Raw genomic sequence first — 14,044 nt, forward strand, 5'->3', positions numbered from 1 at the left:
TGAAAAAAGTAAACTTTAGAAACAGAAATAAACAGCAGTCTCCTGCTGCCGTGTCCAATGTGATAGCCACTAGCCCAAGCCGCTGCTTAAATTTAAGTTAATTAAAATCAAATAAAAGTAAAGCTGATATCCTCAGCCACACTAGCCAGATTTCAGGTCCTCAAAAGCCACGTGGAGCCATGGCTGTCATACTGGACACGTGGTTACAGAACAACTGTCATCCCAGTAAGTTCTGTGGGACAGCATGGCTCTAGAATTGTGTTCTGTCTAGAACTAGGCAGATGTTCACTGACAGATTTGGAAGTAGATAACATTGCTTTGTATGTAATATTTAAAATTGTACTTTTTTATTGTTGTTTTTAAACGGAAAAAAATTATTTGGCTTAGGGGTTTAACCTCATTTCATACATGTTATGACCATGTAAATCTAAAATACCATATAAAATTTGTCCAGTGGGAAATAGAGTTGAAAATGCATAATATCAAGGAAATAATAAGGGGCAGTTACTCTGTAATACTCACACATTATATAAATGAAATGGTCCATTTGTTCTAAAGTAGGAACAATAGTCTCTCCTGTTAGGAACAAAAGGAGAACAGTTTAGTGATTATAAATATAAGCTGGAAACAGTTTAGATAGATATGCAGACAGACAGACAAAAACCAGGTTACTGTATTATTAATTATATTTAGTTATAAATATACTGCTTCAATCAAAATTAATATTATTCTTAGGTATTACATCATTTCTATACATAGTAAAACAACTAACCCTAAATACTCACTGAATTCAGTTTGTGTTCGTAATGTTTATATATTTTTTTTTGAAATCTACTTCTGGTATGAATATGGCATGGCATTTAACAAAAATCCAATAATAGTTTGCCCTTCTATTTCCCTCCCTCTTGAAAGTAATTATAGTTTTATCAAATAAGTTTAATTTCTCATAAAGTTATGAGTTGACGGAATCTTGAATTAATCATTCAAGAATTCATTTATTCACTGAGATTATAAGGTAACAGGAGCCAAGGTACTAGGCAGTATCTTGAGAGGATGCAGTTTGATGTCAGGCGAATAGCCTGGTACCATTAGGTGGCCATGTGACTTTGGGCAATTTCAGCTTCTCTAAGCCTCAGTTTCTTCATGTTTTAACGTAGGATAATAACACCTCTCTGATAGAGTTATTAAAAGATCAAAGGAATTAACACATATAAAGCACTTAGCATAGTCATTAAGTGTAAGTAGATACTTAGATATATAGAAATTAAATTAATATAGCACAGTCTTAAAAGCTTTCAGTTTACCTTTTTTAAGGAACATGGTAAAGAAAATAATACCTACTTAAAATCAACTACCTGGAGTTCTTTAACAAGAAGGGTACAGTTACAGAATCTTAATTGTATAAACCAATTGTCTCTAGTCTCCTTTCTGACAGAATTAAACCTAAGCAGTCTGACACTGACGTTTCTCCTGCAATTTAAACTCCTTAATGGCAGAGATTCCACCATTCTCTTTGTAGCTTTTTTTTTTTAATGTTTTGTCAGTAACCACTTCACAGATTTCTCCATAAGCCTTTTTCCTTGCATTATGTTCTCATTTGAAGATGGAAAATAATCATTTAGCATTTTCGCCGTACATAGGGAGTTTATTCCCTGGAGTTAACTTTTTTTGTCCTATTTTAAATGTGTCCAAGTCATAAACTTTTTAAGACATATATTCAGTTTTTTACAAATCTTTATCTTTGCCTTCTCTCAATCTTTTCTAATTTTCCCATTTTACTCTAAAAACTGGAAACTGCTATTAGAAATAGTATCCTGCTAAGGGCTTGATATTTAATGAAATAAAGAAGTTAAGAGGTCTGTATTGTCTCTAACATGTGACACTCACCCATGCAGCCCAGCCAGCATCATGTCACTGGTTCAGCACAAGCCCTGCGCTGTATTCATTCAGTCATGCTCGAAGTGTGCTCTTCTGATTAACTTTCTCTATACATTCTTCTTCCATCTTTGGATTGTGGTTAGATGTTCTAAGTGTATCATTCTAAATTGTTGAATTCCACACTGTGTTCTTTTGACAGTATGGTATTTTAAAAAATCAGTGTGGTGAAGCCTTTCTCTGCAGTACACAAAACCTAGAAACTATGAGAATTTAATAAATGTGACTATGTAAAATTTCAGATTTCTGCATTAAAAAATCATAAAGTCAGTGACAAATGGAGAAAATTATTTGCAACACATAGACAAAAGGCGAATATCCTAAACACATATAAAGAGTGACTAATCAACAACAAAAAAAAAGTACTATAGTACAATGGAGTGAATAAAGGATAAAAGACAAGTGGCTTTTAAACATTTAAGAAATGCCCAGCTCATCCTCACCCATAAGACAAATGCAGATTTAAACTGTAATCACATACCATTTTTCACCTGTCAGGTCATGAAGCTTGATAATACATTGTGCTGGCACTTTCACACATCAATGATGTAAATGTGAATTGGTACAACCTCTTTGGTGCCCAGTCTGGCAATATCTCTCAAAAATTGGAAATGTGCCTAAGCTATGATCCAGCAGTTCCAAGAATGTATTCTGCAGGTGGTGTATTTGCACCTGGCAAGTCTGTGCAAGGATGCATGTAAAAATTACTAATTGCAGCATCACCTATAATTTTAAAAGATTAAAAACCATCTAAATGCCCATCCACAGGAAACAGTTCAACTATGGAATATCCATGCAAGGGAAATTTTGCAGCTGTTAAGAGGAATAAAGTGATTTAATGTGAAAGTATTTCTAAGGTAGATTGTTTAGCAGGAAAAAAAGATGGAAAGTATCTCCAGTACTTTATCATTTTTTAAAGAAAAGGTGGTGAGGAAATATATGCATATGTTCTCACTTAGAATATGTCAAGAAATATACTTAGGAGCTGGAAATAGTAGTATCTGGAAAGAAGGCTGTGGAATGAAGGACAGAGATGGGAAGACTTTATGCTCTTTGCTCTTTTGTACTCTGAGATGTTTTTAACCATGTGTCTGTATCATCAATTTCAATTAATATTCAAAGGTTGTTTCCCCATTAGACTTATTATGATCTATCATCACCTTTTTAATACCTGCCCTGCATTTTGCTGGCTCACATGTAGTTTGTGTTCTAGCTCATTTTCTGATTAACTTTTATCTAGATGTTTTTCATCCATTTGTAAAGTATGTTTTGGAATTCCAAGTATATCACTGAGCTATGGAATGTCATATTTGACATGCATATCTCTAGTGTAATACAGACATTTTAAAGTATCAAGAGTGAAAGAGAAATGAACACAAAAAGTGACCTCCTACAAGACCCTTTACAATAAGATTATTTTTAATAATTGTAAGTTATGACGTATTATACTTTGTATTAGTCTAAGATTTTCCATAGAGAAAGTAACTATTTACTGATTGTTTATTTCAATTGCAGCTCAGTGTGATTACAGTGCAGAGAAGAAAAGCAGCCTCCATGATGAATCTGGAAAATGTTTAAAAGTATACATAGTTCACTCCCAGAACTTTAGAGTTGGGAAAGCTGTTGGACTAGAAGTGTATTAAAATGGTAAAACCTGCGTAGAATGGTTAAGGCTTGTGTCATTTTGCATAAGCATTTTCCATTCTGTTTTGAGGGTTATTGGAAAACAGAACAGTGACAGCTTCCTGTAAGTAAAGAAAATATAATTCTATATTGAGCCTCAGTGGAGAATAAAGCCAATTGGGAAGAACTGATTGCCTTCCTCGACATGTCTATTTTTTTTAATTCCTCCTTTTTCCCTTGGAAGAGTGTAATAATTTTCAAACTGTTCTAATCATGAGTTTTAAGAAAATGCTAGAATTTCAATATTTCAGTTTCCAAGATTTGAGAATTTTGCATCTAATTGTTCCTCATAGCTTATTTTTAAAGTTCCCAAGTACCCATATTATTATGAACTCATATGTAATAAATTACACACTTTCTAAAATGATGCTGTCATGTATTTTAATGTATAATTGTAGTGATTCATTTTTAACTTACACAATTTCCAGTATTTATCAAATATTGATATTTAAGAATTTGGGGAGGTTTTGGTCTGTTTGGGGTTTTGAGGGAGGTGGGTAGGGTTGTTTTGTTTTGTTTTTGCTGTTACTCAAAACAGTATTAATCAAATGGAATCTTAAGTTCTGAGACTGCATGGGCATTAAACTATTGTGGTCCTATTGATTTCCATAGATCCATGTGCTCAATTATTCTCTGCTCCTAGTTTGAACATAGTGCACCCTGCTTTCTGTGATTAGAGTAGATGGGTTTGCATCTGGACAAGTTAGGAGACCATTGTAGTAGTCCAGAGAAAATACAATGAGTTAATGAGTTAGAGGTGATGTAGCAGCATGCATGTGTAAATATTCAACTAGCACAGAGGTTTAGGACTGATACCAACAAATTGAGATAGTCATGGGTCTTTGGCATGGAGCTGAGAATTGAAGCCATGGAGTGTAGTGGCTTGCTGAGGGGCCTTATGTGATGTGCTAGCTACCTCTTCCCCTCCATTTCTGCTCTATCCCTGATGAAGGCCTTCTTCATCTTCCATCATGACGTCATCCTCCCTCCCCACACAGGGTCTCTGCACATACTTGGCCATTTGCATATTCTTCAGATTACTACTTAGACACCACTGTGTCAGAGAGCCTTACCTAGCCACCAGACTAGGTTAGGTCCCCTTGTTGTATTGCTGTTAATGTATGCTATATGTTTTCCTTTATAGTCCTTACTAAAATCTGTAATTAACTCTTTTTGAAATTTTTTTCTTTAATGTCATCTCCTCCCCAATGGACTGCAGGATCCTTGAGGGCAGGACTCATGTCTGCTGTCATTCATCGTTGTACTCTTAGCAGTCAGCGCTGTTCCTGCCACATGGAAGGTATTCAGTAACTGTTTTGTTCAAAAACTGAAAGAGTCATCAAGACAGGACCTTAGAAAATGTCTTTATTTGTTGAATGACCTCAGGAAGAAGTCTTTGGAGGAAATTGAATAGGAGCAATAAGAGGGCTGTAACAAAGCAAATCCAATATGATGAAAACTGAGGGAGGGAAAAATCTGATCTAGTAAAAGCTGGGGGTGGGGGTGCAGCAAATTGTTGCTACTATCAAGTACAATGATGAGACCAGATAATACAGATGTGACAGTAAATGGTAGTAGGCGCTTAGCATTTCCATCTCTTAAAGATTTTTTCATTTGGTTCTCTGAATTCCTTCCCATCATTCCAGACTGATTTCTACGTAATAAGAGGTATGTTCCTATTTATGTTTATAGAGTATAGATTTTAGTTTTTAAAACTTTAAATTAGAGAAAATGTTAGAATTATATCTGACCAAAAAAATGAGACTATAAGGAGAAAGCACTTCAGAAACTAACATTCGAGACAAATGGAATGTAAGTAGTAGTAGTAGTAGTAGAGGTAGTAGTGGTAGTAGTAGTGGTAGCAGTGGTGGTGGTAGTAGTGGTGGTAGTAGTGGTGGTGGTGGTAGTAGTAGTAGTGGTAGTAGTGATAGTACTAGTGGTAGTAGTAGTGGTGGTAGTGGTGGTGGTGGTAGTGGTGGTGGTGGTAGTAGTGGTGGTGGTGGTAGTAGTAGTAGTGGTAGTAGTGATAGTACTAGTGGTAGTAGTAGTGGTGGTAGTGGTGGTGGTGGTAGTGGTGGTGGTGGTAGTAGTGGTAGTATTGATAGTACTAGTGGTAGTAGTAGTGGTATTAGTGGTGGTGGTGGTAGTGGTAGTAGTAGTGGTAAGTAGTAGTAAGTAGTAAGTAGTAGTATCCTTTCTCAAAAAAGAAAGTTTCACTTTCCAGACTGACTTCTTTGAGGTAAAATCTTCCAACCAAACTTCCTCCAAACTGTGGCCATAGGCACCTACTCTTTACATTTTGGTATTAACAACCCCCTCTCCAGTTGGCTTTCTTGAATACTTAGATGTTCTCCAAGAAAGGGATATAATATGCAGATAATAGGCCTTTCTGATCTCTGTTCAATTTGAACAGATTTAAGCTATGTTTAGCAACAGAACTAAATATGTATGGTTATTTTTCTTCCAGAAAATATTGTTAGCTAATGATTTCCAATGTAAAAATGTAGTGGAGTTTTTGAAACATTTCTCTTGTTGATCAGTCTTGACTTCATTTACACAGACAGTGAGTATCATTGCTGTGAACTTTATTTTAAGAGATAGGGGAAAATAATAGGAAAGAGAAAAGAAATGCTATAAATCTGAAATTGGGGACAACACAGCTAGTTCATTTTATTTATTCATCTTTATTTATTGTATCTCCCTGAGGAAGAAAAGAGATGTGATTACCTCTTCTTCCCTTTGTATACAAATACGCAAATTGGAGCAGCCAACAATCTTCTGATTTCTCCTCTAGTGTGAGAACTATGGGAGAACATTAGTAACAACTTAGTCACTCATTTATTCAGCAAATGTGAATATTTCATAGCTGCATAGCCTGCCAAGCCAACTCTCAGACAAATCAAGGAAGAGTGAAAAAGCACTTTTAAACATTTTATTATAAATTCTGTTCTTTAACCATAATGTGTTCTATCAATTTTTCCAAAATTAATCTGTAATAAGCTTCTTTATAAACCTTTTTATCTAAAATAATGATTAACTTTTTAGTTTACTTAGAAATTTATATATACATACAGATATGTGTACAGAGAGGAGAAAGACACTGCAGTACCCCAGTACTACCTATGAAACCCCTCCCTTACCACCTCTTAAGCCTTAAAAAAAAGTGTGGCTTTTGTGACAATATTAATATTTATATAAGGAAGAACTAAAATATGTTTATGCCTAGATAACAGAAATCATAGACTGGAAAGGCATTTTTAAGTAAAGTAATTTTTTACTGGCACCCACCCAACTACCAAGAAAAAGTCTGCACTAAGTAAGTGGTCTTCTTGCCCAAGGGTTCACCAGAAAAATTCACATTTGCTCCACACTCCCATAGACATTCTTGGGTACTAGCTCTAACTCTACTCTGTGTCTCGACACAAAAGGATATTGGAATGTAAGCAAATGGGAGTGACGTTAGAGATAACTTTGAATTTGCTCTAGTTTATTCCTTTTTAAATACACATTCTTAAAGTTCACTCCTTTATTTTTAGTAACAAATTAACCAGTGTTACTGTGCACAGCTGTTGAAATTCACTGGCATGGGGCGGGGCAGCTTCCTCTCCCTTGAGGTGGCCCAATCTACTTTCCAACAGCTTTGACCATTAGAAATTTCTTCCTCATATTGAACTGCAGTGTGTCTCCTGCCTTAGTTCTACCTTGTGCAACAGAGGAAATCTAAACCATCTTCCATACGGCAGATCTTTAGCCTGCTAAAAGTAATCATCATGTTCTCCCTGTGCTTAGTAGGCATCTCCGTTTCCTCACAGGACTTAGTTTTGAGTCCTCGGGCCAACCAGTCACTGGTCTCTGGAAGCATATATCCTCCTTCACTCTTTGAGCAGATATTTCTTGAGCACTTGACTTTACACCAAGTGTGCTTGGGATGCATCAGTCTTATGCCCAAAACCAAACATTATATTCAAGGTATAAACTATTCATTCCCTTATCCTGGATCGTAACTGAGAGAGATGGGGAAAGGGTGATACCTGCCCGAGCTGGAGGGACGGCATATTAGTCTCTAGGGTGTGGATTTGGCCTCATAATACATAGCCTTCCCCTCCATCCACCCCCCACCCCACCCAAGAGGAGCCTGACATACTTTTAGGGAAGCATCTTTGAGAGTTACTGTAATTAGTGCTTCAGGGAAATGCACATATAATTTCTCATTAGTTACTTAGGATGAGGAAAAAAAACGAGAATTACTGTTCTAGAGTCTACACTTCCAATAATGCAACTTGAAATCATGTTAGCTTTTTTGGAAGTTGAATCACACTGTTGGACAGATATTGAGCATGTTATTGACTAAAATCCTAAGTATTTTCCGAAGGTTTTGCTGCTAAGGCATATCTTTGCCCCAGAGGTGAGACTGGTCATTTATCCCTTTTAAATTTCATTATACCATTACAGGGTGCTGAGGTCATTTTAGCTCCTAATTCTGTCATCCAGTTTGTTACCTGTAAGAACTATATCTGTTTCATTTTGCCTTACTGCTATATTTCTTGCATTCATGACCATTTTTTATTTACAGTGAATGCCATCTACAGGCTTGATAAACATGCCACCCATATTTTCATGAAAATCATTGAAAATATGAGAACTAGACAGACCTGAGTAGTCAGTCTCTTAGAGCACACCAGTCACAACCTCCCATAATCAGTAACTAACCAGGACCCATGAGGCATGGTCAGTTGGCCTGTTTTTAGTCTAGTCCATATTGCTGCTGCTACATACCACCATGGAAATGCCAAGGAAGACCTAGGCTTCTGCTTAGCATAAATTCATGTATCACAACTGTCATGCTTCCCAGACCTAATTAGTAATCCTGTCCAAGAAGACAGTTAAGTTAGATGAATTTCTTCTTAGTAAATCTGTGTAGCATCCTAGTCACTGCCTGTTCCTTTTACGTTGACTTAAAACCCTTAACGTCCTTTAGTATGGCATCATGGAAGTTCTCAGTCAGTATTTCTATCCTTTATTCAAAGAATTTTTAAAAGTGCATTAGAGTATAATATGATGTATAAGGAAATCTGTTAGCACTTAGGTCTGTGAAGATTAAAAATATGAGACTAAGATTTCCTTTCATATAAACTGTGCTCTAGGGGATAAAGGAGAATGAGAAGTCATGATCCCTTTTCTGCAAATAACCAAAAGAATCCATTGGAGAATCTTTCCCTGGATCTACAATAAACATGCTGATCTGTATTAATAATGTCTATTTATTGAGCACCTATTATATGCAAGGCATTGTTCTAGCATTTTGGATTTATTACCTCACTTAATCCAACAAACCTGCCAGGAGGGTGTTATCATTCCTTTTCCAAAGGTATAAGGTATCGTAAAAATTAAACGCCTGCCCCAGGGTCGCATAGGTGAAAAGCGGCACTGCAAGCTCTCCAACCAGGTCTATCCAACACCAGATTTCTACTGCCAACATTGCATCCTTAGGGTTTGCGGAATTCATGCTTTTGACATCTCTCCCATTTGCTGACAGTGACTGAGAGGTTCCCTGAGTGCCCTGAGACTTATTTCCTCTGGGTCAGGAGGCCAGAACTCACTGTAAACAGCTAGGTGCGCTCATACAAGTGCTTCACACATCCTAGACTTCAGGAAACCCTTACCAGTGTCTGTTCTGTCCTTTTCAATTCAGGTATTTGTGTTCTTGATAGAAAATGCAGACGTAAAATAGATTTGGAAAATTCTACGTTCACCTTTTCATTCATCAACTTACTATGAGTCTGAGGTGCAAATGAGACTTTCTTTGCCTTTTCTGACTCTGAGTCTAACCCAAAAGCCTTTTTGTTTATCAAATTATATGCATTATGTAGAAAACTTCCTAAGAAGAGCATCTTCATATCTAGTGGGATTTGGGTTATTTTTTTACCTAGAAAGGAAATTGGCCATAACCTAAAAAGTTGGGTAACTTTCATGGAAAATGTAGATCTAAGCAAAGGAACTCATATAAATTAGTGGGCTACCCCCTTTGAAGTTTTCCAAATTTCTTTATTAGCCTTATAAAGCTTTTTTTTTTAGTTAAAGCATACTTGATGTACAATATTGTTATAGGTGTACAATATTATGTTATAGGTGTACAATATAGTGATTCAAAAATTTTAAAGGTTTTATTCCATTTATAATCATAAAATATTGGCTATATATCTATTGCATTGTACAATATATCCTTGTAACCCATCTTATATGTAATGGTATGTACCTCTTAATCCCCCCCATATTGCCTCTCCCCCCTTCCCTTTCCCCATAGGTAACCACTAGTTTGTTCTCTATACCTGAGTCTGCTTTGTTATACTCATTTAAATTTTTTTTTAGATTCTACATATAAGTAATATCATATAGTATTTGTCTTTCTCTTATTTCACTTAGCATAATGTCCTCCAAGTCCATCCATGTTTCTGCAAATGACAAAAATTCCATTCTTTTTTATGGCTGAGTAGCGTTCCATTGTGTGTGTGTGTGTACACACACCGCATCTTCTTTATCCATTCATCTGTTGATGGACACTTAGGTTGCTTCCTTACAAGGACAATTGTAAATAATGCTGCTGTGAACATTGGGGTGCATACATCTTTTCAAATTAGTGTTTTTGTTTTTTTCAGATATATACCCAGGAGTACAATTGCTGGGTCATATGATAGTTGTTTTTAGTTTTTTTGAGACACTTCCATACTGTTTTCCACAGTAACTGTACCAATTTACATTCATAGCAACAGTGTACAAAGGTTCCCTTTTCTCCAGATCCCTGTCAACATTTATAATTTGTGTTCTTTTTGACGATGGCCATTCTGACAGGAGTGAGGTGGTATCTTATTGTGGTTTTAATTTCCATTTCCCTGATGGTTAGCGATTTTGAGCATGTTTTCATGTGCCTGTTGGCCATCTGCATTTCCTCTTTGGAAAAACATCTATTCAGTTCTTCTGCCCACTTTTTAATCAGGTTGGTTGTTTTTTGGATATTGAGTTTTATGAGCTGTTTATATATGTTGGATATTAATCCCTTATTGGTTATATCATTTGCAAATATTTTCTCCCATTCAGAAGGTTGTCTTTTTGGTTTGATGATTTACTTTGCTATGCAAAAGATTAAGTTTAATTAGGTCCCATTAGTTTTTATTTCCTTTGCTTTAGGAGATAGATCAAAAAAAAATTGACAGATTTCTTTAATAGGTGGTGACAGTTTCACCCAAAAGTCGTATCTACCACATAAATATCCACCACCAAAATAATGTTAAATTGAGTTTAGCAATTGTAAAGTTATTGATAGAATATTGTATGATTTGCTGTGTCAAAGTAGGCATAGTATTTTAAAGCAAAGTGTTTGAAAGGTATTTACTCACTTTTACTATTTGGGACTAGTTGAGGTAAAGATACGACCACAAGCATTTGATATGAAAAAGAGAAGCTCAAACAACTGAAACAGTAAAGCTGGAGCAGAGCCAAAATGAGTGAGAAAAGGAAAGCACTTTGTTTCACACTGGCATAATCCGGAAATTGGAACCATCAGCCAAATTAATGGGTAAAATAATAATTAACCCATAATTATAAATGTACTATTTAAAACTCAGCCATATATAAGCCAAGTAGTAGTGAGACTATCAGGATACATTAGAGATACATTAGGAATGATAGTACACATTATTTTTTTCTTTTATCTTTACTATTTAATTTGGCATTGCTTGACTTATTTGTAAAAACTAACCAGACTTATAAGTTATATCACAGAAATACTGGTTTGAAGGTTTTACATAGCATCAATTTAAAATCCTAAGACACTGGTCCTACTTGGAGATTCATCATCAAAACTATGTGATTTTAAATAATTATCTTCAACTTTCCAAGCAATGTGTCAGGATATAGAGCAAATTAAGTTATTCTTTGAGTTCCTGACAGCAGTGCTACTGTCTTTGATCTTATATGCATATATTTTGTATCTATAAATATGTGTATGCATGAGTGTCACTGTTACACTGCTGTGTGTAACACTGATTCCATTCTCCCAAGAGGAAGGCAGGGACTGATCAACCACAGGCTGACTATATTGCTCATTAGCCATTCAGGTACATTCGTAGTCCGTTCAGCCAGTACGTTAACATTATATTTTAAGCCAAGATAGTTTTACTTCATAGAAATTCATTGAACTGAAGTTCACATGTATAGTCCTCAGTATACCTAAAAACACATGAACTGCTTTATGTGACGTCTTTTTATGTTCTGAGAGGCAGCGGGGCCCAGGGAGCTCGCCACAGCCTGGGTGGGATAGAGTCCCAGCTCTACCACCTCCTGACCTTAAGCAAATTAATTTCTGTGCCTCAGTTTCTTTATCTGCAAATAGATAATAGTACCAAACTCACATGCTGTAAGGTTTAAACGAATTAATATGCATAAAATGCAAAGCAGTGCTTTTGCCATTTGATAAGCCCTTTGTAATTATCTGCAAAAGTGTGGAGGTTCTCTGATGACTATGTGGAATGTCAGTTTTTATTGTAGAAGTTATCACTATGGAGATAGCGTTGGCAAGGTTGCAGCTAATTAGGAGGGATTCATTTCAGCAAGACTTGAATCAAAGCAACCAGGTAAGAGGCTGCTGCAAATTCCAGGCAAGAAATGATGAGGCATAAACTATATGGCAAGCGGTACTGGGATTAAGAAAAGCAGAAAAAAAAACACTGAAGAGATATTACATGTAACACATAGACCTAGAGCACCATTTGGCTGCGGGAGTTGAGGAAGAAAAGACTCACAAAGAACTCCCAGGTTTCAGGTGTGGTTCAAAGCAGGATATAGCTAAGGAATGAGAACCAAAACTCAAGTACCTGCATATATCCAAGGGGAAATGCCCAGCAGGCAGTCCAGTAGAACCCAGGGAAAGCTGGATTGCAGCGACAGCAAACTCAGCAGCACAGAGAACGGTCCAAGTCAAGGAAGTAGGTAACAGATTTGCTTTTACCCTCTTTTTCAGTCAAAGCTCTGTTCTGCCCCAGACTGGAACACATCATCCAATGCAGTTCTGAGCATTAAAGGGAAATCATATTGAAGATTTCAGCCTTGAAGTTAACTGTGAAGCTTGCTGCAGATGGCTAATGTTTCAAAGGTGGGAACCGTTTTCTAAGTGATCTGGGTAAAAATACAGAACATGAGTCTCTGGTGTCACATTTCCCATCACAAGTTGCAGAATTGCCAGCGATAGGCCCTTCTTTTAGCTCCTGGGGATTTTTACTTCCCTAGGGAACTATTGTGGTTATTCAACTTTAAGACCTTGTAGGAAGAATCACAGTTATTTCTCTCTGGGGTCTTACTCAGAGCAAGCAACATGAAAGTAAATAGTCACTAAGGAGGAACAAGGAGAAATAAACAACCTTTTAGCCAAATGTATGAGGAATTCATATTAAAAAAAAAAACTGGCCAAATTTTTTTAAATTGTAAATTAAGGACAGTACCACTACCCTGCTGTGGCTCCTGTTTATCATAATCCACATGAGAATATGTAACCCTCACCAACTAATTTTGCTGTTCCCAACACAAAGAAAGGTACATGTCATTATATGCTAATGTCTGCATGTAGTGGTTGAGTAAATACTGTTTCAAGCAGGGAGAACACCAAACTAGAAATTAGAACTAGGGCCTTGACCCAGTTCTGCCAGTGCCTTATGCTGTGATCTTGGATATGTCTTCTTTGTAAAAATGAAGATCTCTCTTCTTTGCCCTAATGTTTCAGAATTCTGTGATCAAAGGAATGCATTTAATGAAACTGCTCTTTGAAAGATTGTTTTTGAGAACCTTATTAAGTACAATCACCTTGTCACTCAGGAATAACATTTTTTGCATCAGAGGGCTCATCGGTCAACGTTATGTTGGAAAATTAATGTCCTGTTCCTAATCACAAATAGCCTACCGCTTACTAAATGCCTACTACAGCTTTATGCTAGATGCTCTGTGAGCTTGCTTCAAAAAACCCCAGCAACCCCAGGGAGTCAGTGGATGTCATCCTCTTTACAAAAGGTAAGACTAAGGCTGCTAAAGGCTAGGGGACTTGGGAAAGGTCACTCGGCTGGTAAACTATAGTTCAGCCTTCAAACCCCATCTCTCCAACCTTGAAGTCTAAATTGTTTCAACTGGTTGTTTTCAGATCTAAAATTGTATTCTGGAAAGAACTTCAGGTGGGGAACACTAAAATCAAACCATTATCATTTGTCAGGGTCTCACCATCAGAGTTGAGCTGGAAAGCAGTCCAGAGGACGTGTGCTCTTCCTCGGTCTTATGTTCTCATTCAGCTGAGACAGTCGACAGGAGCTGCCGTCGTGTAAGCATATACGTGTACAGCTAAGTCATATACATCTAAATAGTCAGCAAAAGCAGATTTCAAGACACT

At 36.6% G+C, this 14,044-nt stretch overlaps 1 protein-coding gene and 1 long non-coding RNA gene across 11 annotated transcripts in view; one reads left to right on the forward strand and one right to left on the reverse strand.

Annotated features, from left to right (window-relative positions):
• The window catches only part of SCLT1 (sodium channel and clathrin linker 1), a 164,438-nt gene that overhangs the window by 146,032 nt on the left and 4,362 nt on the right, over nucleotides 1-14,044 (forward strand). For 5 of the 10 annotated variants that reach the window (XM_074378673.1, XM_074378670.1, XM_074378669.1 and 2 more), the window contains one exon: nucleotides 3,451-3,985. In XM_074378673.1, the coding sequence (XP_074234774.1) occupies nucleotides 3,451-3,513 (63 nt within the window). In that variant the 3' untranslated portion in view covers nucleotides 3,514-3,985. Of the gene's footprint in view, nucleotides 1-3,450; nucleotides 4,919-12,634; nucleotides 12,773-13,390; nucleotides 13,976-14,044 lie in introns of those variants that run through there. The other 5 variants (XM_074378665.1, XM_074378664.1, XM_074378666.1 and 2 more) reach the window with 5 other exon arrangements.
• Nucleotides 449-12,637, reverse strand: LOC141579847 (uncharacterized). The gene is made up of 3 exons (XR_012511866.1): nucleotides 12,489-12,637; nucleotides 1,888-2,138; nucleotides 449-576 (listed from the first exon to the last, which is right to left on the reverse strand). It is a non-coding gene; the product is annotated as an uncharacterized LOC141579847 (long non-coding RNA).

Source organism: Camelus bactrianus, chromosome 2, assembly GCF_048773025.1.
Source record: "Camelus bactrianus isolate YW-2024 breed Bactrian camel chromosome 2, ASM4877302v1, whole genome shotgun sequence".
In the NCBI taxonomy this organism is placed as follows: Eukaryota; Metazoa; Chordata; class Mammalia; order Artiodactyla; family Camelidae; genus Camelus; species Camelus bactrianus.